The sequence below is a fragment of the Manis javanica genome, chromosome 11 (assembly GCF_040802235.1).
Source record: "Manis javanica isolate MJ-LG chromosome 11, MJ_LKY, whole genome shotgun sequence".
Lineage (NCBI taxonomy): Eukaryota > Metazoa > Chordata > Mammalia > Pholidota > Manidae > Manis > Manis javanica.
This window is the reverse complement of record NC_133166.1, coordinates 25,922,654-25,945,738: the sequence shown is the minus strand read 5'-3', so window position 1 is coordinate 25,945,738 and position 23,085 is coordinate 25,922,654. Positions and strand designations below refer to the sequence as shown.

Here is a 23,085-nt window from a genome sequence, read left to right as displayed (position 1 = left end):
CTGGGGGGAGGGGTGCTCGGGACCCGCTGGACCGGCGGCTTGTATCTTACCCACTTTGTGAGGCGCTGGGTTCTCGCAGGTGTGGATGTGGTCTGGATGTTGTCCTTTGTCCTCTGGTCTCTATTTTAGGAAGAGTTGTCTTTGTTATATTTTCATAAATGTATGTGGTTTTGGGAGGAGATTTCCACTGCTGTACTCACGCCGCCATCCTGGCTCCACCCCTCCATTACATCTTTTAAAGGTGGAATCTTGAGAGCTTGCATCAGCATCTCTGATCAGCTGCAACTAACCAGGATGTGTTATCAAATAAAACTTGTAAATAATCCCTACTTGCAGTGCTTGGAACACAACTGGCTATTCATTAACCCTGTGTTTCTCAAGGTGGAGTTCTAGAACAGTGCTATCAACATCACCTGGACTTGTTAAATATGAAAATTATTGTATCCCATCCCAATCCACTGAATCAGAAACCCTGGGGATGGAGCTCAGCAATCAGTGTTTTAAAAAACCCTTCCAATTCACCCAAAGAAGACAAAATCCCTGATTCAAAAAGATACATGAACCCCTATGTTTATTACCACACTATTTGCAATAGCGAAGATATGGAACCAACCTAAGTATCCATCGGTAGATGAATGGATAAAGAAGAAGTGGTACATATACACAATGGAATACTATTCAGTGATAAAAATGAAAGAAATCCTGCCATTTGCAACAACATGGATGGATCTAGAGGGTATGCTGCTCAGTGAAATAAGCCAGGTGGAGAAAGGCAAATACCAAATGATTTCACCTATTTGTGTAATATAAAAATAAACCAAAACAGAAGGAACAAAACAGCAGGAGACTCATAGACACTGAGGAGTGACTAGTGGTTGCCAAGGGGGAGGTGCTGGGACAGGTGCCAGGGGGCAGCGGGAAGGGAATAAAGGGGCACAATAATTCACAGTCACAATATAAGTTGATCACAGGGACCGTTAAGCCACTGTGATGTACATTTGAAACCAACGTAAGATTGTATATTAACAATATATACATATATATTTTAAAGCCCTACTAAAGTTTGAGAAGAGCTGCTTTATTCTTTTCAGTGCTGGATATACAGAGAAATTCATTATGGAGGCATTTGCATGCAAAATTATTGTCTTTGTGTCTTCCAAAATTAGTGTTGATTTAGAGAATTGGGGGTTTTTTTTGTAGGAAATTAACATTTGCTGAATCTGCCCTGGCACAGAGATACCTGAGTTTTCTCACAAGCAGCATTACTTGTCTTTCTTTTTCTTCTTTTTATTAATGGATCATTGATATACAATCTTATGTTGGTGTCAAATATACAACACAGTCGTTCAACAGTTACCCGTATTATTAAATCCTCACCCCCTCTAGCGTGGTTATTATCTATCAACATTTTAAGATGTTACAGAATCATTAACTGTATTCTCCAAACATTACTGTTTTTGATGAGCACAATAGCCCGTCACCTATGGAAGCATGACCCTATCCAAATGTCCCTATGAAAGTATTAAAACTACATCTCTAGGCAGCAACCAAATAGAGGCAAGCCACAGAACACCATCATTACATGAAACCTGGGAATCATTAAAATGATCCTTTACCTCTGAGAACTGCTTTTCAGGTAATGTTCTTTGAATAAGAGGCCCAGTGGGACCCTCTAATGAACTACTTCTTTCATCCTCCCTCTTTCCCTGTCCTCTGGAGGGTCATGGAGGAGCCCAGAGCTCTCGGGTAATGAAATCATAGAGCTCAAAATTTCCCTTATGTAATGTGAAAGTCTTGGTCAACTGTAACAGAGAAAACTTATATGTTGTACCCTTGAAAATACACACAGTCACGCCAAGACAGCCAGGAAGCCCCTTCCTGGGAGCTAAGATCAGCTCGACAGAAAAGAAAAACAGTGCTCCACAGCACATGAGACAGGCAGATTCAGGTCGTAGCTTCTGAAGGACAAGGATCTGGCGATCAGAAGAAATGAGGCCCGTAGGAAGAAGGTAGAACATTTCCAGGTAAGTTCTGATTTAAATCCTTATAACTACCCCTACCTCCTCTTCTTTCAGTCAAATTGTTTTCCCTGATTTCTACCTGTAGCTCCCATAATTCTATTTAACTGGCATTTACTTGTTAGCCACCCAGCAACATCTGCCCCATACCTGAAGGTACTGCCTCACTTCTGAAAGCTGAGCAAGTTTACAGAGGGTGTAGCTTGTGAGGAAGTCAAAGATTCAAGAACCCCATGGCTTTGACATAACACAAGAAGCATTGTCAGATATGACAAAGTGAAGCACATTTACAAATCCTAGGTCATAGTGAGCACCTAATAAATGCTAGTTAGAGAGGACTTGTCTAAAGAAAGGGAACTGAGATTAAGTGCTCTGCACTAGAACACAGACACGGGCAGGGCCATGATGTGGGCAAGAGCAGAGAAGTGAGGATACGACTGAGTTTTCCAAGGAATGTGGAAAGCCTTTTAAACAAAAGGAACTAGTGGTCACCAGTCCTCTTTTGACCTTGTCTCCAGAGCATCATGTGACTGACAGCAAGGTCACCCTGAATTGCTCACTGTTCTTTAAATACACTTATTTTCTAAGTATCAGAGATTTTCAAACTCCTCAGATGTTTCTACTATGCAGCCAGGACTGTGAGCCACTCTTTTGGTCTTATGAAGTATAAAGACATCATACTTCTTTATGAAGGATGGGGTGGAAAGAAATGCCTGCTTCAGAAGATACATAATTTAATAAAGTGATAAAGATAGAGGTTTAAGAAGCAATTATATTTTCACAGACCTGAATTAAGGTAGGGAGTGGGTTATGTGGACGTGTGTGGGGAGATGAAGCAGCAAGTTAAGGACCCTGAGGTAGGAAAAAACTTATCACAATCAAAGAAGAGCAAAATGGCCAAGAATGAAATGAGCAAGGGGGAGATTGATGGGAAGATGAAGTGGAGCAGGTGAGCTGAAGCTGATTGTGCATGAGTGTCATGAGTATTCATGCTTATTGTGCCTGCACATAGTTATAGACTTTTGATTTGATTCCTTACATGAAGCTATTGAGGATTGTAATATGTTGTTTGTAAGTATAAGAGGGCCACCCTCTAGGCAGTAAGCAGTATGTAGGTAAAAGAGAAGCAGGAAGAGCAATGAGGAGGTCATTCCTGTAATCCCAGTGGAAAACAAAACATGTTGGCTGGAATGGTGATGGCATAAATGAGAACAGTGGGAAGTCTCATTGAAAGACAGAAAGTCACTTAGCCAGGAAACAGTGGCATAATTACAGGAACAAATGTGTGTATGAGAGAAAGGAAATGTGGTTCAGTTCCGAAACAGATGAGTTAATTTTAAATATGGCCATCCATTCTAATAGGAAGGTACAGTACATGGGTACCAATGCAATGGGTTCTTTTTTGGTGATGGGGATATAAAAAATGCATCATTTGGTTTTTTTTCTGGTTTCTTATGAAAAAGAAAGATCATCTGATTTTGAGTGGGAAGGTAGCCTTTTTGGGAGATTAAGAAAGATCATCAAATGTCTAACAAGATAACATGTAAATAGACATGTGTTATGATTGCTTGGCTATATACTAAAGCATGTGTGCAAAGCCGCTCAGTGCACCCTCTATCACTCTTTTCCAAGGAGAATTATTACCTCTCCTATGATCTACAGAATGCTAGTGACAGTGTTAGCCTTATTTATTCAGGGAACGATTCTTCTCTCTGTGTCATTAGTCCTGGTTGTGCACCTCCAATGCACACACACACACCCAAATTCTAGTACAAAGATTAGCTTCCTATTAGAAGTCTAAGTTTAATACAGATGCTGACATATGCATACCTACTTCCTATAGGAGTCATTCATCATCCCTATGACTGCAATAGTTCAGAGGACTTTCCAAATATCATTTTATATCATAATGTTAAGTTCCCTAACATATGAGTAGAGTTATAGGCACATAGGGACAAGGAGTAGAGAGTATAGGCATATATGGAATGTACATGATCTAAAAAATAGATGAAATAGACAACATGTGGGAGAGAGAAGAAAATAGGTACAATACATGCAGGTATTAGTAGAAAGGGTTCTGATTTAACTACTGCTGAGAGTGTCTACAGGTCTTTGGAAGGAAAGAGAAATTCTGGGATAGGAACTGAAGATTTAAAGAGTGGTCCAGTGCACTAGTTTGAAGTAAATGCCTCATGATAAAGGCAGTTCAAACTACACATGGGGACCAGTTATAATGAAAGAAACATGCATGAGTCATGTAAAAAAAAAACTGTCAAGGTCAAAGGACTGTCCATCAGGGGCATAAATGCTTAGTTTGAGAGATAGTGGGAGGCAACTACCTGATGATGTCCTTATATGGACACTATATCTTTCCTATGTTGTCCATGAAAAAAAGGCCCTGAGGGAACAACAGCATCATGACCAGAGAGTGGACCCCTGAAAGATGGACAACATATAAAAGCAGAGAAACTCAGAGGAGATACCTGCCTTCAGCTCCACACTTCTGCAACAAAGGGTGAGTGAACATCTTTCTTCTTGTGGGAAGCTTCCCACGGAGAAGATTATGGCTCTTCTATCAAGTTCTTCCTTCCTTTAATCAAGTATAAAAAAATTTTCTCCCATTCTTACTCAGAACTCCAGAAAAAATGTTTGAAGTATAGACTTGCTGAACTGGGAGGGATGATAAAGATCCACTATAACATCCTTTATACAGAAAAGAAGCCCAAGGATCATAAAGAAATGAGTGTGAAAACAATACAGATGCTGAGAGCCAGACTGCAGACTCCATGAATCCAAAAGTATATTCTTCCAAATTTCTCTGAGCCCCCTCTCAGCAAGTCATTAAAAGCCAAACTGGTAAAAACAGCACGCTCCTACCCGTGTCTCTTCGGGAGGTTTCAACTTTCTTTAACAACCCACAGTTTCTACTATGCTGATCTTCAACCATTCCAGCTTCCTGACCTTCACTTTGATGGGCATACCAGGCTTACAGTCACAACACTTGTGGCTATCTCTTCCTTTCTCCTCCATGTTTTTGGCTATCCTCATTGGCAATGGTGCTGTCCTCTTCCTGGTCACCACAGAGCCCACACTTCATACCCCAATGTACCTGCTCCTGGCACTGCTGATGGTGACTGACCTCATATCTGCTCTGGCTCTGTTGCCCAAGGTCCTCTGCCTCTTCTGGTTCAATGATGGGAACATCACTGCCAATGCCTGTTTCACCCAGATGTTTTTCATCCATGGAGCATCCGTGGTACGGTCAGCCCTACTTGTTGCAATGGCCTTTGACCGCTTTGTGGCTGTGTGTGAGCCGTTACGCTACAACACAATTCTGAGCCATTCCTTAGTCGGCCGCCTGGGACTGGTGGCCCTGGCCAAGGGTGTGATTCTTATCCTTCCCATGCCTATTCTGCTTCACAGGTTGACGTTCTGCCGTGTGGTCATTCCTCACACCTACTGTGACCACATGGCTGTGGTGAAAATGGCCTGTGACCACACCAGACCTAACCGAATCTACGGGCTCTTTGTGATTCTGTTTGTGGTGGGACTTGATTTGCTGTTCATTGGCTTCTCTTATGGCCTCATACTGCAGACTGTGGTACATCTCAACTCTCGAGATGCTACCTACAAAGCCCTCAACACCTGCTCAGCTCATTTCTTTGTCATCCTTGTCACTTATGTGCCTCTACTCTTTTCCTCTCTTACCTACCGCTTTGGTCACAATATCCCACCTCATGCCCACATTCTTCTTGCCAATCTCTACCTTCTTCTACCCTCAGTGCTCAACCCCATCATCTATGGCATAAAGATGAAGGAAATACGGGACAAGATGGCCAAATGCCTGTGCAGATGACCTCCACAGGTTGGGGTCCAGACAATACACCTGTGGGTAAATGAACAGTGAGGACAACTGGCAGTGCCTGTGCCCAGCCTTCCCAGACTGCTGTATGTCCAGATGAGCTGTGGAAAGAAGAGACCAGGAAAGAGGGCCAGCATGTGTGGGTTTTGTTTGTTTGGTTTGCTTACATGAAGAACCAACACATTTAGATGTTGATTGAGGTATGAAGTACAAAACGGGGAGACTAAGGAAACTCCTTTAGTCTGTTTAACAGAAGCACTCTTGTGGTGTGGATCTCCTGGTAACTTTCACATCTATGTTCACATTTGTCAGCTACACACAGAATTTCTCCATACAGGATCCAAGACCATCTTTCCTTGTCTTGGTAAAAGTTTGTATTGGTTTTGGTTTTCTATCTTCTGTTTCTCTACTTTTCTGTCTTATTGTTTCAAGGTTACCTGACATACACATTATCTTTGGATACCACCTTAAAATGTAAAAATTCTTCAGGATATTGGTAATTTCACCAAGAACATTTTTAATACAATGGCATGTTCACAATACCAATTGGGTGATTGTGGTCCTGTGGATGCTCATGACAAAAATGAAGGAACTTGAATATTTTCATATGTAGACTCAGCACTCAGATCACAGAACGTCACATTGCAAGGGAAAACATGTGTCCAGATGACTAATTCAAAAGACTTGTGTGACCAGGAACTTCACCTTAAAAAAGCACATGTTAGCAGGAAGCTACCTGTTCCTGAAGGGGTATTCCAGGATGACCCAAATTGTGCACAAAGACCAACTTACATGATAAGGCTTTGCCATGTTGAAATATTTTAAATCACTGTAGTAAAGGAAACTTCTATCTAATCATTTAAATGCATAGTTAGAGGATCAGGTGCACCATATAAAAAAACAAATACAAGATTGGGTGGTTAGTCAAAACTGACCCCATTTCTAATAAAAATTAAAATGAGTCCATGGAGTATAAAAGCTATTGAAAAATAGGATAGTCAGCTTTAGCACAGTTCTAAAATTAAACAAGGGGGATTACTGACTTGAAAGTCAGGAAAAAGAATCTTACATTTCTAAATCCTTCTTGAATCTCTATAACTGTTCTTGAGATTCTTAAAAGGATAATGACACTGAAGATCCCCAGCCAGGACTTGTGACCAATCCTGATCACTCCAGTGAGTGATCCTTCACTTTAGTGAGCTGAGCAACCTATAAATCATAGGAACATTTTTAATTCACGTGATCTAGGGCAGAGTGAGCCTTCTGTACTAAACATTCCTTTCCCTGGGTTTCATCTATTCTTGCCTAGCCTTCAGAGTAGGAAGATGCCTACAATGCAGAAAAAAAAAAGAATTCCTATTATCCTTTCAGAGAGGAAAGAAATCATCTCTGAAGTCTGTTCTGTTGTTTCTCTCACTTAGTAAAGAAATGTCCTAATTCATTCTTAAATATGAAAATGTTCTTATGGAGGGTGTGTTGGGGGAAGGTTGGCCCAGAGAAGGACAAGAGGTAGAGTCAGATAATTTATGGTGACTTTTCAGTGCCTTTTTGTACTTCATAAGCCAGATTTCCCACTGGAGATTAGAGAATCGAACGAAGATTTATGCCTAACACTTTTTTGGCTGCCTTCATGATCAGCACTTCAGGGTTTAGAAAGAAACTAAGAAAATAGAGTCATCAATGTCTAGTCTCCCTGATGGACAAGAATTATAGCCTTCACACCTTGGATAAACAGGTGAGGATACTGAGTAATAGAAACCATAAGAGAAGCTCAGGACAAGAGCTAAGGGTGAGGTAGTTCTGTCTTAGAATATGAGTGAATGGCAAAGTCCTGTCTTATGTTCCTCACATTCTGTTAATCCCAGCAGGAATACTATCTGTGGGAGTGACTCTGTGCTTGTTGTCCTGGGTATTTTTACTTATAATAAATCATGGAATCATTTCAACTTTAACTCAAGTTACATAATAATATCCATCTAGATAACGTTACAGAAGCTCAGTTGCTTTGTAACTTTCCCATAGTCACACAGGTAGTAAGTGGTTAAGCATGAAGTTAAATCATAATCTTTCTTATCATAAAATATCTTCCCACTCTATTAATGCCTATGTTGTCTGTTTAAAGACAACCAAGAATAAAGAAATTGTCCAGCAAGACCAAGTGGAACACTTAGCAAAATTGGCTTTAATCATCAAAACATGGAAACTATTGTGTGCCTACCTCATTCCAAATACCAATCATTAAAGATGTATTTAAGTCCTGATATAAACAGTAATCACTATTTAGAGAACTGAAAAATCCTATTCTAGTAAATTCTCTGTTTTTAATGCCCCCCCCACCAGTCTCATTCTTCTCAGATAAATGTGCCCCCAGAAGGTGGTTTTGATGCAGTGAATCACTCAGTCTCCATTGACATCTACCTCTTACTGGGTTTGCCCAACAGAGCTGTGTTATTCTGGCTTCTCAAAGGTGACTCCAAGACAAGATTAAACATTTAAGAATTTTATTTGTGAAAATAGCTGTGTGAAAGAAACTGGAGAAACAAGGTAGGCTGGGAGAACCATCAGACTACAATCCAATTTGACCCTGAGTGAAGGAAGGAGAGAAGGTTGGGTGCAGGTAATCTAGATTTCTGTGCAGCAAAATTACCGGGGATTCTTGGATCTAAAGTCAGCAGATCTTTTTTCCACCTCCTAGGCATGGGTCTGCCCTTAATATCTCTAAGGCACCACTCAGTCATTGTGTGCAAAACAACCTCTGGTAGGTGTGACCCTGACAACTTGCAACTGGTCCCCAGTCAGTTATGCTCCCTGTCATTTCAAGTCTGTGAGCCACCTTCCCCTGGCTGCCAAAATTTGCCCTTCGTACAGCATAGATCTTCTTCTGGGCTCAGGAAGTTGCTTCTAAATGGCTCCTGAAGACATGGAAAAAAGCATCCATCCATCAGTAGGTGACTGTTGAAATAAATATTTACAAGCATACAAAGGAATGCTGAGGAGTCATAAAAAAGAATAAAATAGATTTATTTGTGCTGATATTAGAGAGTTGCTAAGAGATACCATACAATAAATTAACAAATTGAACAATGTATAAAGTGTCCTCATTTGTATAAACTGTAAACTATAATTCAATTTTGCTCAGACAATTTATTTCTTCTTTAATTTTCTCTACATCTTTTTCTACAGGTGACAAATAAAGACAGCTGTCTTATATGAAAGATGCATTTTTCTTAGGTTCACTTAGAACTTAACAAAAAATTAGAATATCCCAACACCAAATTTATAGGACTCCCCAAGCACCCCTGTAGATGGCATACCACAGTTCTAGTTTTCAGGATTCCAGGCTATCTAAACATCAAGGTCTGGTTACATTAGAATGGGCAAGAGTGTCATGATTTTATGTTAATAAAAAAATGCATTTTTTAGAACATTTGTATAAAGAATTAATTTGTTTTGCCATTAAAATCATATTTAAGCATATGACAGAATATTTCAATAAAATGGGATTGGAGGATACTTGATACAAACGGAAATTGTTTTTGTTTTTCACCTGTTTCAATCATTGTTTAAATTCTCTCATCAAATTTTAGATACCTAGCTCAGTAATCCAACGAGGAACTTCCCTAAAGTCAGATGACCTCTGAGATAGCTGTCTGTAATGACTCATATCAACAGCCCACAGTTCATATCAAAATCGACTAACTTTGGTAGAGTTTTCTTCCATTTCAATCAATAGTGTTTTGCATGATGTGTTTAAGTATACTTCCATTCTGTATTATTAACTATTTGAATTCATATTTAAAGTTAATAGTCACTTAACAATATTAATACATTCATTTAATAATATTAACTCAATTTTTGTCCTCTGTCCTGCTCCTATTTGACGAAGAATCAAATTTGTAATTTCTTCCATTGAACTGTAATATATAAAACCTAAGAACTGCCTGATAATCCCCAGAAGAATAACAGGACATCTTTTTGCACTGAACTTTATCATTTTAAACAAAGACAGAAAGAAAAATAAAGCAAGGTGTGTCAATAGCTGAAGTACCGACCACCTGAACAACAGGCCCTTAGTTGACTGCACATAGTCAAAGTATCAGCTCTGAGACTTGATGTAAACATACAGGTCTATCTGCAGACATCATTGCAGTATTGACACATTTTAATATACTTGGTGGCAGCATGTAAGACTCCAAGACCCAAGAACATGATATTTTTTAAATATAAAGGTAAAATGTAGCATTTTAAATGCATTAAAATACAACAGATAAGGTAGATAAATAGTTTTTGTTTTTTTCTAATGTTAGCTAAGATCTTGTGAATATGCTAGCATAGTCTCAGGCATATATGTCTATGAAAACAGCCACAGTGTCTACAGTTTAAGGAAGAGAATTCCAAGTATTTCAGGAAAGGCAGAAAAACTCACCTAAAAACCCATTTTAAACTGATGGTAGGTAGGTTTGGGATAGGCATATTCAATCTCATAATATCAATTTTACATCACATTAGCAAAAATAAACTATTACTTAAAAATACACTAAAGTAAACCCAGAAAGCTACATCTGACATCCAGGACATGAAGAAGAGAAGATCAGCATGGTTCTCATGAAGATGTCAGCTCTCTGCACACATGGAAGACTCAGCAGAGGGTGTAGAGTAGGGCTCTTATATCTATCAAAATGGAACATGAGCTCACAATGGGGCAGAGTTCACAATGGAATAGAAATGCACAAAGCACTTCAGGAAAAGGACCCGTACTGTGGGAGTGAAGACAGTGTCTTTCTTAGGGCCAGAAGGACATCATGATCAAAGGAGGGACATAGTGGCTTCATTTGTCTTTAGGTCTCACTTCACACGGGTCTGCTTTGCCTCCCGTGTAGTGGAGCAGAACACGTTATGGATAGGCAAGTGTCACTCACCAAAGAATCAAAGTAGCGAAGTCCAGGACTGGATGAGCCAAAGAAAAATGCCCTCCAGCAATGTTAAGTGGCAGGAAAAGGACCAAGAGCAAAAGAAAATAACAACTCTGGTGCAAGTAAAAGATCAAAGTTAATTAAATGTCTGAGAATATGGGTGGTATAGCCATATACATGAGAAAAGGGGAAGTGTGGTTGTATATATGCATTTATATTTTAACTGTATTAGGTAATTATCATGGTACACATAAAACCGTCTAAAGGGTTTATGTCTCAGGATGCTGACCATGTAGAAGAGGGACGACTTTTACATTCCATTGTGTAACGTCCCACATTTGATTGCTTTACCAAGTACATGCATTATTTTAACAAGAACAAAAAATAGTAAAAACAAAAAAACATTCTCATTTAGAGCTGTGTAAAAAATAGGACTCAGAGGGAAGTAATAACTATGCACATCTATAGAAGCTCTTTTCTTTCTAGGAGCCCTTTTAAATGTGTGTAAAAGCAATCTTCTAAGTTTACCTGAGTTAGTTGTAATTGTGGAAATCGAATTATCTTAATAAAGATAGGTGATTTTGTTACTAAAAATTGGAAAATTAAAATAATAAATCTGTGGGATGGACTTAAGGTGTGAGCTCCCTACTCATCATAAAGAAAGTTCACAAACTACAGTGGGACTTCAGTTCACTAAACCATCCTTGCATGTCACTTCAAAATCCCTGTGGTCACCCCTCTTACTTAGCCACTGCTGCTGGGATCAGTTCCCTGCAGGTGTGCTCAGACAGTCCACCTCAAGTCACACCTGGTGCCTGGAACTTCCTGCCATGGGGCTTCCCTACCTCCATGGCAGGGGGCCCGCAACAAACAGCTATGTCTTCACGCACTCACAACCTGGAAGTATGGGGGTGCTGACGCCTGCAAGGGCAGTCCATGAGCCCCACATGAGCCATTGGCCAAAATCCTTTCCTGCCCTGGGGAAGTTAATTTGGAATGTCTAAATCAACTGCCAAAATGCAAGCATTTGTCTGAGGCCCTGTTTCCTGGGAAACCCAGGTTTAGACTCTTCTATGCTGAAAAATCTTCTGCCCCAATAAGAGACTCTAGTCAGAAGTGTTGACTCCCTGGTAATGTATAAGAAGTTATATATTTCTACAACTGCTGTTATATAATTACTTGTATAATTAATAATAATTTATTTAAGTGGTTTATAACCTTTTCAAGGCAGAAGTTCTCCAAATGTAGTGGAGATAGTGAATGTGAGGTCGACCCTGGATGAATACAACCTCCAAATACCTAACAGATGTGCAGAAAGTGATTTAACTTGACCAAAATATCAAACATAGGAACATTTTCTAATTTTTACATGGTAAGGAACAATACTGTGTCCATGAGAAGAAATAGTCAGTTAATATTAGGGCCATCTATTTCATTTTCAGCAAGCCTACGAGAGGAATCGAGCTCATTCTGAAGTAAGAACAACCGTAGATCAATAACATTTTTATTAAAAAGCCCAAGGGTGTAAAGAAAGACAGTCAAGCTTCTTTCTCATGGTTATCTGATTTTCTCAGGTCCCTCAGTTTCCCCAAAATCAGCTGCTGTACCAGTTACCCTGAAACAATTTCCCCAGTGCACACTACGGTCTGGTGTTAATGAACCTTCTGCCCATAATTTCAGTAAAAATAGACTTCCCATGTTAACAGAATAGATCACCAAAAACAGGAGGAAAATATATAAAATAAATTGAGAGTTGGATAATGTTTTATAGCATGTGGACTCTGCCCCTGTACCTGAATCCCATGCGAATCAGATGAGAAAACACAACAAAACATACTCACTCTCCAATCTCAGCCAAAATTAAGTCCTGCTATCACAGGTTCTCAGGCGAATGAGTGCTTCAAGCCCTTTCACAATCCGCTACTTGTTTGTCAATTAAATTATTCATCACAAAATATTTTGCTAAAGGTTTTTCTTTATTTGGTCTAAATGTTTGTGGAGGGCTATTTGTTTGCGTTAATGGCAGATGGGCAGCGCTCTGTACTCCGCTGTTAACTGCTCCTGCAAGTGTCCTCCATTTATCAGAAAGGCACTTCCTCTGTAATCCTCAATTTTGTTTTTTCCTCAAATTTGAGCCATTTATTTCAATCTCTGACACCCCACCTTTCTCAGCCTTTTTCATTGAATTGTTTAGTTCACTGGGAGCCTTTATTATCATTTGTGACAGCTGGTTCACACTCTGAAAAGGCTCATTTATTTCCCTGTAATTTAAGTATTGCAAGAATCTCCTTTAAACAGTGGCCATGAAGCTTTCAGGGTGGGTATCTTTCTCACTGAGCTATGCCTTCATATAATAGTTCTACAGTATAAGGAAAAAACAGGGAATCTTTCTGTATTCAAACTTCATGCATCTTAAGATATTTGCCATTATATCCCAAGTCACTGTCTAAAAGTGATAAACAATATTCCTCTGAACATAATGAACTCCCCTATCTGAGCACAGGTCTGAACACCAAAGTTGCCCCACCACCTTTCAAGACTTCCTGGGCTCCCAGAGAAAGTGCCTTGCAGAGAGTTATCAATAAAGGTTTCCAGTAAAACTTATTTTTATAACTAAAATCATTAGCAGATCATTCTCACAATTGTTTCTTTGCAGGAGATTCTGTCAGACATGGGAATTGGTAGGCACAAGAAGGAAAGTTGTGAGTTGTCGCAAGTCCATATTCCCTCCTTGTACAAAGAGGCAGCAAGTCCTGTGGCCCCACCATAAGGCTTCTGCAGCAGGGATATTAACTACTGATTAACACAATTTTGTATTTTCCCTGCCCTTTCTCACTTCTCCCAAATTATCTCCTCCTCCCACTTCCCTTTAAACATACAGCTGCAAATACATGCCCACATTCGCACACCTCGGCCTTGCTTTGGCAGTCTGCTGGGCAAGTTACTGTTTGCTCTATGTTCCTTCTATGAGAAAACATTTTACATGTGTTCCATGTATGTTGTTCAAGTGTTGTACATACTTGATCACATTTAATTTTCCAGACTACCATTTGGATGATCAGACAGCTTTGTGACCATGGGCAATGGTTATGGCCTCCTTTTTCCAGCACCCATATTTGTTCAATTTTTCCCGAAACTCCTTGGTTTTCACTGCATAAATAATAGGATTGAGCATTGGAGGTATAAGGAAATATAGATTACCAAGAATGGTGTGGACATGGGGTGGAATTCCCTGGCCAAAGCGATGGGTGAGAAAAGAGAACAGCGAGGGGGTGTAGGAGATGAGCATGACACAGATGTGTGCGGTGCAGGTGTTGACTGCTTTGTGGTGAGCCTCCTTAGAACTGAGCCGCATTACAGCCCGGATGATCAACACATACGATGAGGCAATAGCTGAGATGTCTAGCCCAACAACCAACAAGGCCACCACCAAACCATACATCCTGTTAACTGTGGTGTCCACACACACCATCTTTACCACCGCCATGTGCTCACAGTAGGTGGTGGGGATAACAGGTTTGGCACGAAAGGGCATCTTCTGGAGGAGAATGGGCATGGGAAGGATGAACAGGATGGCTCTCACTAAGCTCACTAGGCCAATGAGCCCAATGCGACTGTTGGAAAGGATGATGGCATAACGCAGGGGTTCGCAGATGGCCACATAGCGGTCAAAGGCCATGGACATCAGAACGGCAGACTGCAAGGCAGAGATGGAGTGGATGAAGAAGAGCTGCACCAGGCAGCCCTCATAGCTGATCTCACTCTGGCCAAACAAGAAGAGGCACAGCACCTTGGGGATGGTGGTTGTGGACATGCCCAGGTCCGTGAGGGCCAACATGCAGAGGAGCAAGAACACGGGCTTATGCAGGGACCGCTCCATGCAGATGGTGAGCAGGATGGTGCAGTTCCCCAGGATGGTGAGGAAGTACATGGAGGAGAAGGGAATGGAGATCCATCTGTGCTTGTCCTCCATCCCAGGAATGCCTTGGAGAATGAAGAAGGAAGGATGGCCCTGGGAGGCATTGCAGGCAGTCATGGGGGTGCCCTGGTGGAGAGCATGAGAAAAGCAAGGAAGGAAGGGCATGAGCCTTACTTTGTAACCAATCAAGACGTTCACAATAGAAACAAAACGTGCAATATTAAGATACACAAAAACGATTCTAAAATCAGGATAATATATCACGTTGCATGGTATATGGTGTAGCATTACAGAAGTCATAATACGTCAAAGATCATTAATCTGAGAGAAAATATTTTATGATAAATGGTTTCTTAAGGACACACTTATTCATTAACAAAACATGTCATATAATTTACAAGAATATATTATGCATATTTTGAATTGCATCCATTTAAAAAATACACCTTGAAGTATATGAAATAAAAATGGATAGAAATCCAAAGAAAGACTGACAAAGTATTGCCTACACCTCTCAGCAACCAAAAGGTAAATAGGTCAACAAATGATTTTTTTTTAAATAAGATAACTTAAGAGCTTATAATAGAATTACTCCTCAAATAATTAAAGAATATAGATTTCCTGCAGCTTCGGGGCTTGTAGGACATTTTGATGAGAACTGTGCAGAGATGACCAGGAGAGCAGCAGGGATCCTGGGCACCTGGGAAAAGGCCAGCAGGGTGTGGCAACAAGCCCACCTCCACTTAGAACCTCTTACCTGAATGTGAAGCAATGTGACAGGAGAAGCTGCTCCCAGACCCCTTCTTCAAATGGGAGTGTGTGAGTGTGCACACATGTGTGCAGCTGTATCTTAGCATAGGTTCATATGGCTCTTGGCAAGCACGCTCATGGCCCAGCATCTCCACTGCTTACTATCGGGCACTCCGAAGCCCTGTGTGGCCCTTTAAGTCACCTAAGTGGAGGTCCCTAGGGTGCCCAGAGTAGCTTTCTGCTACTTGCTCCTTCCCCAAACAGGCACACAAGGCACCACTACTATTATGTGGAAAATTGTCCCTGGAAGTTTCCCTGAGCTCTCAGGAGAGGGGGCTGGCTGACCTCAGGAATTCTGGGACTGTTCCAGTCCTGGAGGAGCCTGAGGAGAAGAGGGTGAAGTTAAGGCTGAACCTGGACCCAGAACAGGGCCTGACAGTGTCAGTAGCCCAAAGGCCCACACTTCCAAGCCTAAGTAGGTGTGAGAGCCGGGGAGAGCCTTACCCCACAGCTGGGGCAGACATGCTCATGAAGGTATCCCAGGTACGGCCTCGCTGACGGATAGCCTACACAAGACAGGTAGCAGCCTCAAGTTCTCTCTCTCCCTAGACTTTCAGATTTTAACTCTCCAACCTTTTCCCCAGGCCGATGGCTTTGCCTCAGACATTCCCCAGAGCATGTTCTGCATCCCACCTCCTCCAGGCCCACAGCCTCTTGTGTCCCAGCATCACCTCAATCTGGGTCCAGATCTGACCAGTTTTCTTTTCTCTTTAGTTCAGAGGAAGCAAGTTATTAAAGTTCGTCAAAAAGCCGAGCTTTTCTAAGTCAGCTGCAAAGTGCAGAAGACAGAATGACAAAAAAAAAAAGTCACAAAATCTTACAAATACAAAACAGAAGTGGGACCCAGACAGCCAGGTTCTAAATCCTGATGTGGTGCAAGTTTTGCCTACAGACAGGAGACTTTGTTGAGTCAGGGGTCAATAAGAGGGAAGCAGTGACAGAGGGAAGTGAGTGGCAAAATAAAAGGCCTTATGCAATCAATACATCAGCAGAAAGTACATCAACCTAAATTGGCCAGCACAGGACACCTGCTGTGTAGACACATACTTCCCCTGCAGAGAGCTGTGGTCTAATAACATGCAAAAAGCTTGGCCTCAGTCATATCTTCCCTCTCTGTCCCAAGGAGGCCCTGATAGATGATAATGACAAGTAGTTACTAAAAAGAATTCTTTCTTCCCAGCCCTATCCCCCCATTCCTACATTCCTGATCCTATCAAATACCTGAATGCTTCTAAAGACATTTTTCCTGAAGAATATCCCCCAAAGTTCTATTAAATGTCTTCTATTGCTCAGAGGACTGTCCCCTCTCAGTGACACCATTTAATCTTGCCTTTTAAATAATCACACTACCCCTGGATAATTCCTCAAATCCTGTATTCCCACCACTCACCTCATGTTTGGAACATAGCATATAGAAGTGCCAAATGAATGAACAAGTAGATAAGTAAGTTCATTTAAATATAAACTAAATATGTAGCCTAGTTCATAAGATTTTACATTGTTTTGTTTTCTTGTATGTGTAAAAATCAGCAATGAAAGCCATACCTTCTCCTTCAATGAATATATAAATTCAGGACAGACCAAACAAATTTCAATGATTTATTTGCTTGGAATTTGACAGTAGAATTCTGAAACTCAAGTAGAAGTATGAACATCTAAAGGTAATAATGATATAATAGAGGCATGCTTATCCTACTAGAAATAAAAATGTACTATAGACTATTGTACTTAAAATGAAGTTGTGGTGCAGGAATAGACAGATTATTTGAGCAGAAAATGGCATCCATAAAAATATCCCATGCTTATATGCAATACATAATAAAGATAGTATCTCAAAGCAACAGAGAAAAGATAGATTATACATAATACAATTATATGGAAACAATTAAATTCCCTGAAGGAATGCTTGGTATCACTATAATCCCATAACACTTTAGACATTTTTGTACTTCTACTAGATAAATAGGAAATCTAAATTAATGCATACTATTGTAATACATATTTTTATGCTTTATTTAAGTGCTATTACACCATGCCATTTTTCTGCACCTTGATATTTGCTGAGCACTTTGTGTGATACATTCATGTTGATGCATGTTGGTCTGGTGAAGCATTTATTACTTCTATAAAATGTTTTTGTTACAAATTATCAAAGTACTATACGGAACTACTATATTATATTGACTGAATATACCACATTAATTTCATTCATATATTTCATTGAAGATATGATATTTAATTCACTTATTCTTCTTTGATGAACATTTAGGCAGTACACAATTATTTATAATATTATTAATATTCTTACATAAGGCCATCTTATTTACTTGGGCAGTGCACCTCAGGGTTTATATTTAGGCACGATATTTTGGGGTTGTAGGATATGCAAATCTCTAAGTTTGCTAAATATTAATAAATTAATCTTGAGATAATTTGATTGTATTTAGTATCCCACTAGTAGTGGATAAGTGTTCCCAGTTCTATACTGTTTTCCTAATCATTAGCATTATCTTATTTTTGGTCTAATTTTGCCAATCTGAGGGGTGCAAAAAGTTTTTATTGCATTTTCCTTGTTATTCAAATGGTTGAGGATTGTTTCATAAATTCATTGGTTATCTGTATTTTTTCTGAGAAGTGCCTATGACCTTATCTTTCACTATTTCCATTTTTCCTTTTTTCTACCATTTGCATATCCATGAATTTTGTAATACATATCTTCATTTATTTTGATATTTTAAAAATATCTATACTTACTTAATTGTCCTAATATAGAGGCCTTGAATATTTGTTATATTTATTATAAGTACCTTAGATTTTGTGGTTATATTATCAATTTTAACTTCTTAGTTATATTTCTAATGGACGCTTTATATAACAATGTAAGTAGTCTTGGGTTTTGTTTACTCAAAATTCATAAATATCTTGAATATTAATTTTTAAAATCTATCTTTAGAGTCTTATGGGTTTTCTCTGTACAAAAATCATGTCATTTGTTAATAATTGTATTTTTATTTCTTCATCAGTGATCTTACATCTCTGTTTCTTTTTATCACCCTATTACAGAAATTTGGACTTTCAGTACATTATTGAATAGAAGTAGTTAGAGGAGGTATACTTATATCCTCCTCCATTTTAAATAAATTTCTTTCTTTCATTCTTTATAACAGAAATAAGTGGAAAATGTAAACAACAAACCAAACAAAAAATTCCAGAAGTGCTATGGGGTAGCAAGAAGTTAACTATACATCAAGAAAGGTCTGCCCTTTGCCCTCAGCTCCTGGGAGGTGATCTCTGGGCCTCTAGAATGTCCTGCCTGACAGGAGTGTCTTTATTTGGCCTGGGGGTTTTTGGCCGCTGGACAGTCTATCATTGTGATTTATGATGGGGGGTTTTTGGTCACATCGTATCAACTATAATCATGAAAAGAGCTGAAGAGTAAAGGTATAATCTGACCTCTTTGAGTGGCAGGAGAATAAAGCTTGCCTTATGAGCAGTACGTGATGGGGCCCCAACAACAACGCTGGATACCAAAGGTCCAAGTGAGCATCCTGGTTGGCAGTACCCTGTGTGGTCACAACTGGCGATCAAGAGGACGATGCACTGTTCATCATCATTGCACAGGGAGTGTCAATTTGAAGAGGTGTAATAATTGTATGTCAATATGTATGTGATGTGTACATATACATGATAAATATAACACACACATGTATAACACATATATATGGAAAAGGTAAGATGTCTTTACATTTAAGATTCCTTTGAGTTCTCTAAATGACCATTAGTAGTCATAAAGATTTGCTCACGTACTTCTTAAAAAAGGATAATAGAAATAATTGCATTTGTTTGTATTTTCCAAATTTTAATTAATTCTATCATGAGAGGATTTCATTATCCATGTAAACATATTTTAATATTGTTTATTTTTCAGATTAAATACATTTAGTTTTACCTTCAAAGACAAAAACTGTATTAATAATATCCTGTAAGTTAATTGTGTACTGTATATAACTTGAGAATTCCATTCTCCTTCATTCTGAAAATGCTGGTTAATGTGAAAAACTGGCTGGACCTGTTCAGGGTTAACATCAGTTGGCAAGGACCACCTTCCCTTATCAGCCACCTATTTATCATCTACCACATAATCTTAAAAGGGGAAATAGGATGTTTTAGAAACATCATCAGAAAAAGATTGCCCTGGTCCTCACTAGAGAAGATGTCTCAGGTACAGTTAATAAGCAGCACAGCCATAAAGCCCCAAGGAATGAATCTTGAATCCAGCTAACAATGACATTGCCCCTTTTCCAGTGAAAATTATTTGGGAATCCACATATTGGAACCTTAAACTGAGGATTCTTAGGAATCCTCCAGAAACAGATAATCCTTAGAGGGCAATTGCTGACTCCAAATTTTCTCATTAGCAGATGATGACACAAAGTGTAGAGTCTCTGGCCAATAAAAGAAATTAAGATTAATTTTTGATATCACTGTTCTCTCTTTTTCCTTGTTTTATTACTAATCTTCCATATTAATCATAATTTGGTACATTTTAGTGGAGACTTAGGGCTTTTTAATGCATATAAACATATTTTCATTATAATTGCAATCTAATTTCATATAGTATTTCTCCACTATCTAATGTCAGACAAAACTCCTGTGTGTGTGTGTGTGTGTGTGTGTGTGTGTGTGTGTGTGTGTGTGTGCATATGCAGGCTCACGCATGTGCATTACAGATCATAGCTAATCTAATGTCAGACAAAACTCCTGTGTGTGTGTGTGTGTGTGTGTTTGTGTGCATATGCAGGCTCACGCATGTGCATTACAGATCATAGCTATTCCTCTTAATCTAACCACTTGCTGGATATATCATTCCCCATGCAATCCCACCTAATACATTTATCAACTGTTACTTTAAACATTTAAGAAGGCAGATTTTCTTCCACAAGTGCCTCCTTGCATTTGCATTTTCCTTACATCATAACCTCATCCTTCTGAATTTTAAAGATTGGTTCTCAACTGAGAGTCAACACAATAATTAGCTGAATTCATTACTGTTCGATGTCTGTGATTCCAAGCTTAGTAAAAGTGGCACAGATATTGGGGCAATTTTTATTACAGTAGTGAGTGGCTTCATGTGGTCTCTAGCTTTCTTTAAAGGTAATACTTCATTCCACAGATAGCTAATTTGCTCCCTCTGAAAGATAAAATTTGACTCACTCCTGTCGAGATACATGATACTTAAAATTACAATGCAGTTGTGTTTCCCAGGGAGCCTTTTACCTGCCTGAAACACACAAATCTATTTTATATATCAGGGATAATTCCAAAAGACTTACAGGTATTTAAAACCTATAACCTTCCAGTGGGCATATTTTCCTGAGAAGAATACCTAGGGATTTCCAAAATGAGTATGGATCACTCAGGAAGCTCCCAGGAGAGGCAACTGACTGCCTCTTGCTATACAGTGTGTCAGGCTGCCCTTCCAGTAGGAAAACTGCCCCAAACCATTTTCCTGTTAGCTTGGGGGATGTTTTCGCCATATCTAAGACTGCCGGTTGCACCAATGTGAACACAGCTTTTAGGTGAAACAGATTGTCACTAGGTTCAAGAAACAGATCCCCCCGTCTCTAGAATACACTAGAACGGCTTCTGTGGCCTGAGTCTGGTGTTGCAGGTTCCCGGATCTACTGTCTATGATATGAACTGATAATCATTTAGCTCCTGGTAATAGTGTTGCATTTGTCAGATTTTACTTATCCTCTTATTTCCTAGATCAGAAAACTATTAAGGGATGATCACCAAACTACATATGTTTCTTGCCCACAGTACATCTAGAATCTCCATTCCCCAAACCTCTAAGGTCTGGTTTAAAATCATCAAATCAAGCTTACATTCTACAAAAATCCCCTCCTAACTCCCTGTTGTGAGTCTCACATTCTTCTGTGGTGTTCCCTCACTTTCTGCAGCAGGATCAGTAAACATAACTGTTTGAACAGAGACATGTGTCTGATGGTCTCATGTTGGTGAGTTTTACATTTTCCAAAAGAGGGGATAGTCATCACACTTTTTAAATCCTTTCCTTAGTATATAGGAAACACTTTATTATAATTAATTTTTCTTTGGAAATGGCTTACTTATCTGACATGCAAATCTGAAAAGACTAAAAATATATTCTCAAGTTATGAAGAGATTGTCCCTTTTTTGCCTCAGCCAATGAAAAGAGGTCCTGGAATCAGGATAGATCATAAATTCACAATTACTTTACTGTAAGAAAAAAGTGGAATTAATGATTTATCACTGTAAGATTAAAAATAGAATTATTTTAGCATGTACATATTTCCTCTTTGCTCTAGTAGTATTTTTATACCTTGTCACTGACAATGCCATTATCTCTGCTGTAATCTCCCTGGAGTGGGAGTTTCCTGAAGTTGGGCACTGTTCCTTTCTCACTTGTGAAATTTAATGCCATTATACCTAGTACATACTTGATCCTCAATATATACTTTTGAATGGATCTCCAACTACAAGAATAAATAAATGAATAGTATTTCTAAGTTCTTGCAAAAGGCTTGCCCTTTTCAGAAAGCAGATCAGAGATCTTCAAGGACTGGGCTGAGGTAGGAATGGGGAGTTATTGTTTATGGTTATAGAGTTTCTATCTGTGATGATGAAAGTTTTAGAAACAGTGGTAAAGGTTGCACAGTGTGATGGGTTGAAATGGCAAAAAGTATGTAATGTATTTTACAATAGCACAATAAGTAATTTTCTTGATCAGTTTATATGTGCCTTATTCTTCAAACACCACATGACAAGCTAAGTCAAATCTGTGTAGGCTGGAACTCAGACCTTAGAAAAAGAAATAAATATGGCTACTGAAGTTGCAAAGTGGCATGAATGCCTTTGACAATGGAGAGTTTCTTGTCAAAAACAATGTATGATGAAAATTAGACTCTGGAGAAGATTGACATATTGTGTGGGAGAGCACACTGGTTACTTGCTTTTATTTCTTCCATTGTATCCAAACAAATGTTCAAGCAGTCACCCTACCTCTTATGGAAGGTAAGACTGGGCTAAAACAGGAAGTACTTGTCCAACCTGACTATCCTGGGTTACCCTGGTGAGCATCTGTATCCTGGGAATTCTTATATACCCGAAGTAGTGTTGGCTGAATGAGGTGAACAAATGGCCCACAAGATAATTTATATGTAAATGATTTTAAAGAGCTCATCAATCTGAAGATACCAGGAAAAATGCAAAGGTAATCAGTCACAGAGGGAATACATTCGTTACAAATTGTTATCTTTCAAAGTAATTCCATGAGAAAGTTGTCCTATGGCTTTCCCATTGACATATGTCCTTCCAGACTTCTCACAGTAAGTCACCAAGTGATCAGCTCCATTTATTTCAAATCTCATCCCATATCCAGAGGAACCTGGGCTCTTGCAGTCATCTCTGACCAAGGCCTGAGGTTTTTACTGCAAACCCTCCTGGTCTAAGAAAGTGCAGGCAATCAGTCAGTCAGTGCATGGTGGGGGGAGGTGGGGGAGTGGCCGGGGGGGGGGGGGT

The 23,085-nt window shown here is 39.4% G+C and overlaps 2 protein-coding genes across 4 annotated transcripts in view; one reads left to right on the top strand and one right to left on the bottom strand.

Annotated features, from left to right (window-relative positions):
* Nucleotides 1-4,947: 4,947 nt before the first annotated feature.
* LOC118969536 (olfactory receptor 52P1-like) lies at nucleotides 4,948-6,003 on the top strand. The gene has a single exon (XM_037003985.2). It carries the CDS (start codon nucleotides 4,948-4,950, stop codon nucleotides 5,872-5,874), a length of 927 nt encoding a protein of 308 aa, XP_036859880.2. The 3' UTR covers nucleotides 5,875-6,003.
* A 2,876-nt stretch (nucleotides 6,004-8,879) lies between these two features.
* Nucleotides 8,880-23,085, bottom strand: part of LOC108408928 (olfactory receptor 52P1-like) — a 50,866-nt gene continuing 36,660 nt past the window's right edge. For all 3 annotated transcript variants that reach the window (XM_037000970.2, XM_073216082.1, XM_037000971.2), the window contains one exon: nucleotides 8,880-14,838. In XM_037000970.2, the coding sequence (XP_036856865.2) occupies nucleotides 13,852-14,829 (978 nt within the window). In that variant the 5' untranslated portion in view covers nucleotides 14,830-14,838 and the 3' untranslated portion in view covers nucleotides 8,880-13,851. The remainder of the gene's footprint in view (nucleotides 14,839-23,085) is intronic.

Coding starts and splice junctions, on each gene's coding strand:
- LOC118969536 (XM_037003985.2), top strand. CDS start 4,948: ATGCTGATCTTCAACCATTCCAGCTTCCTGACCTTCACTTTGATGGGC.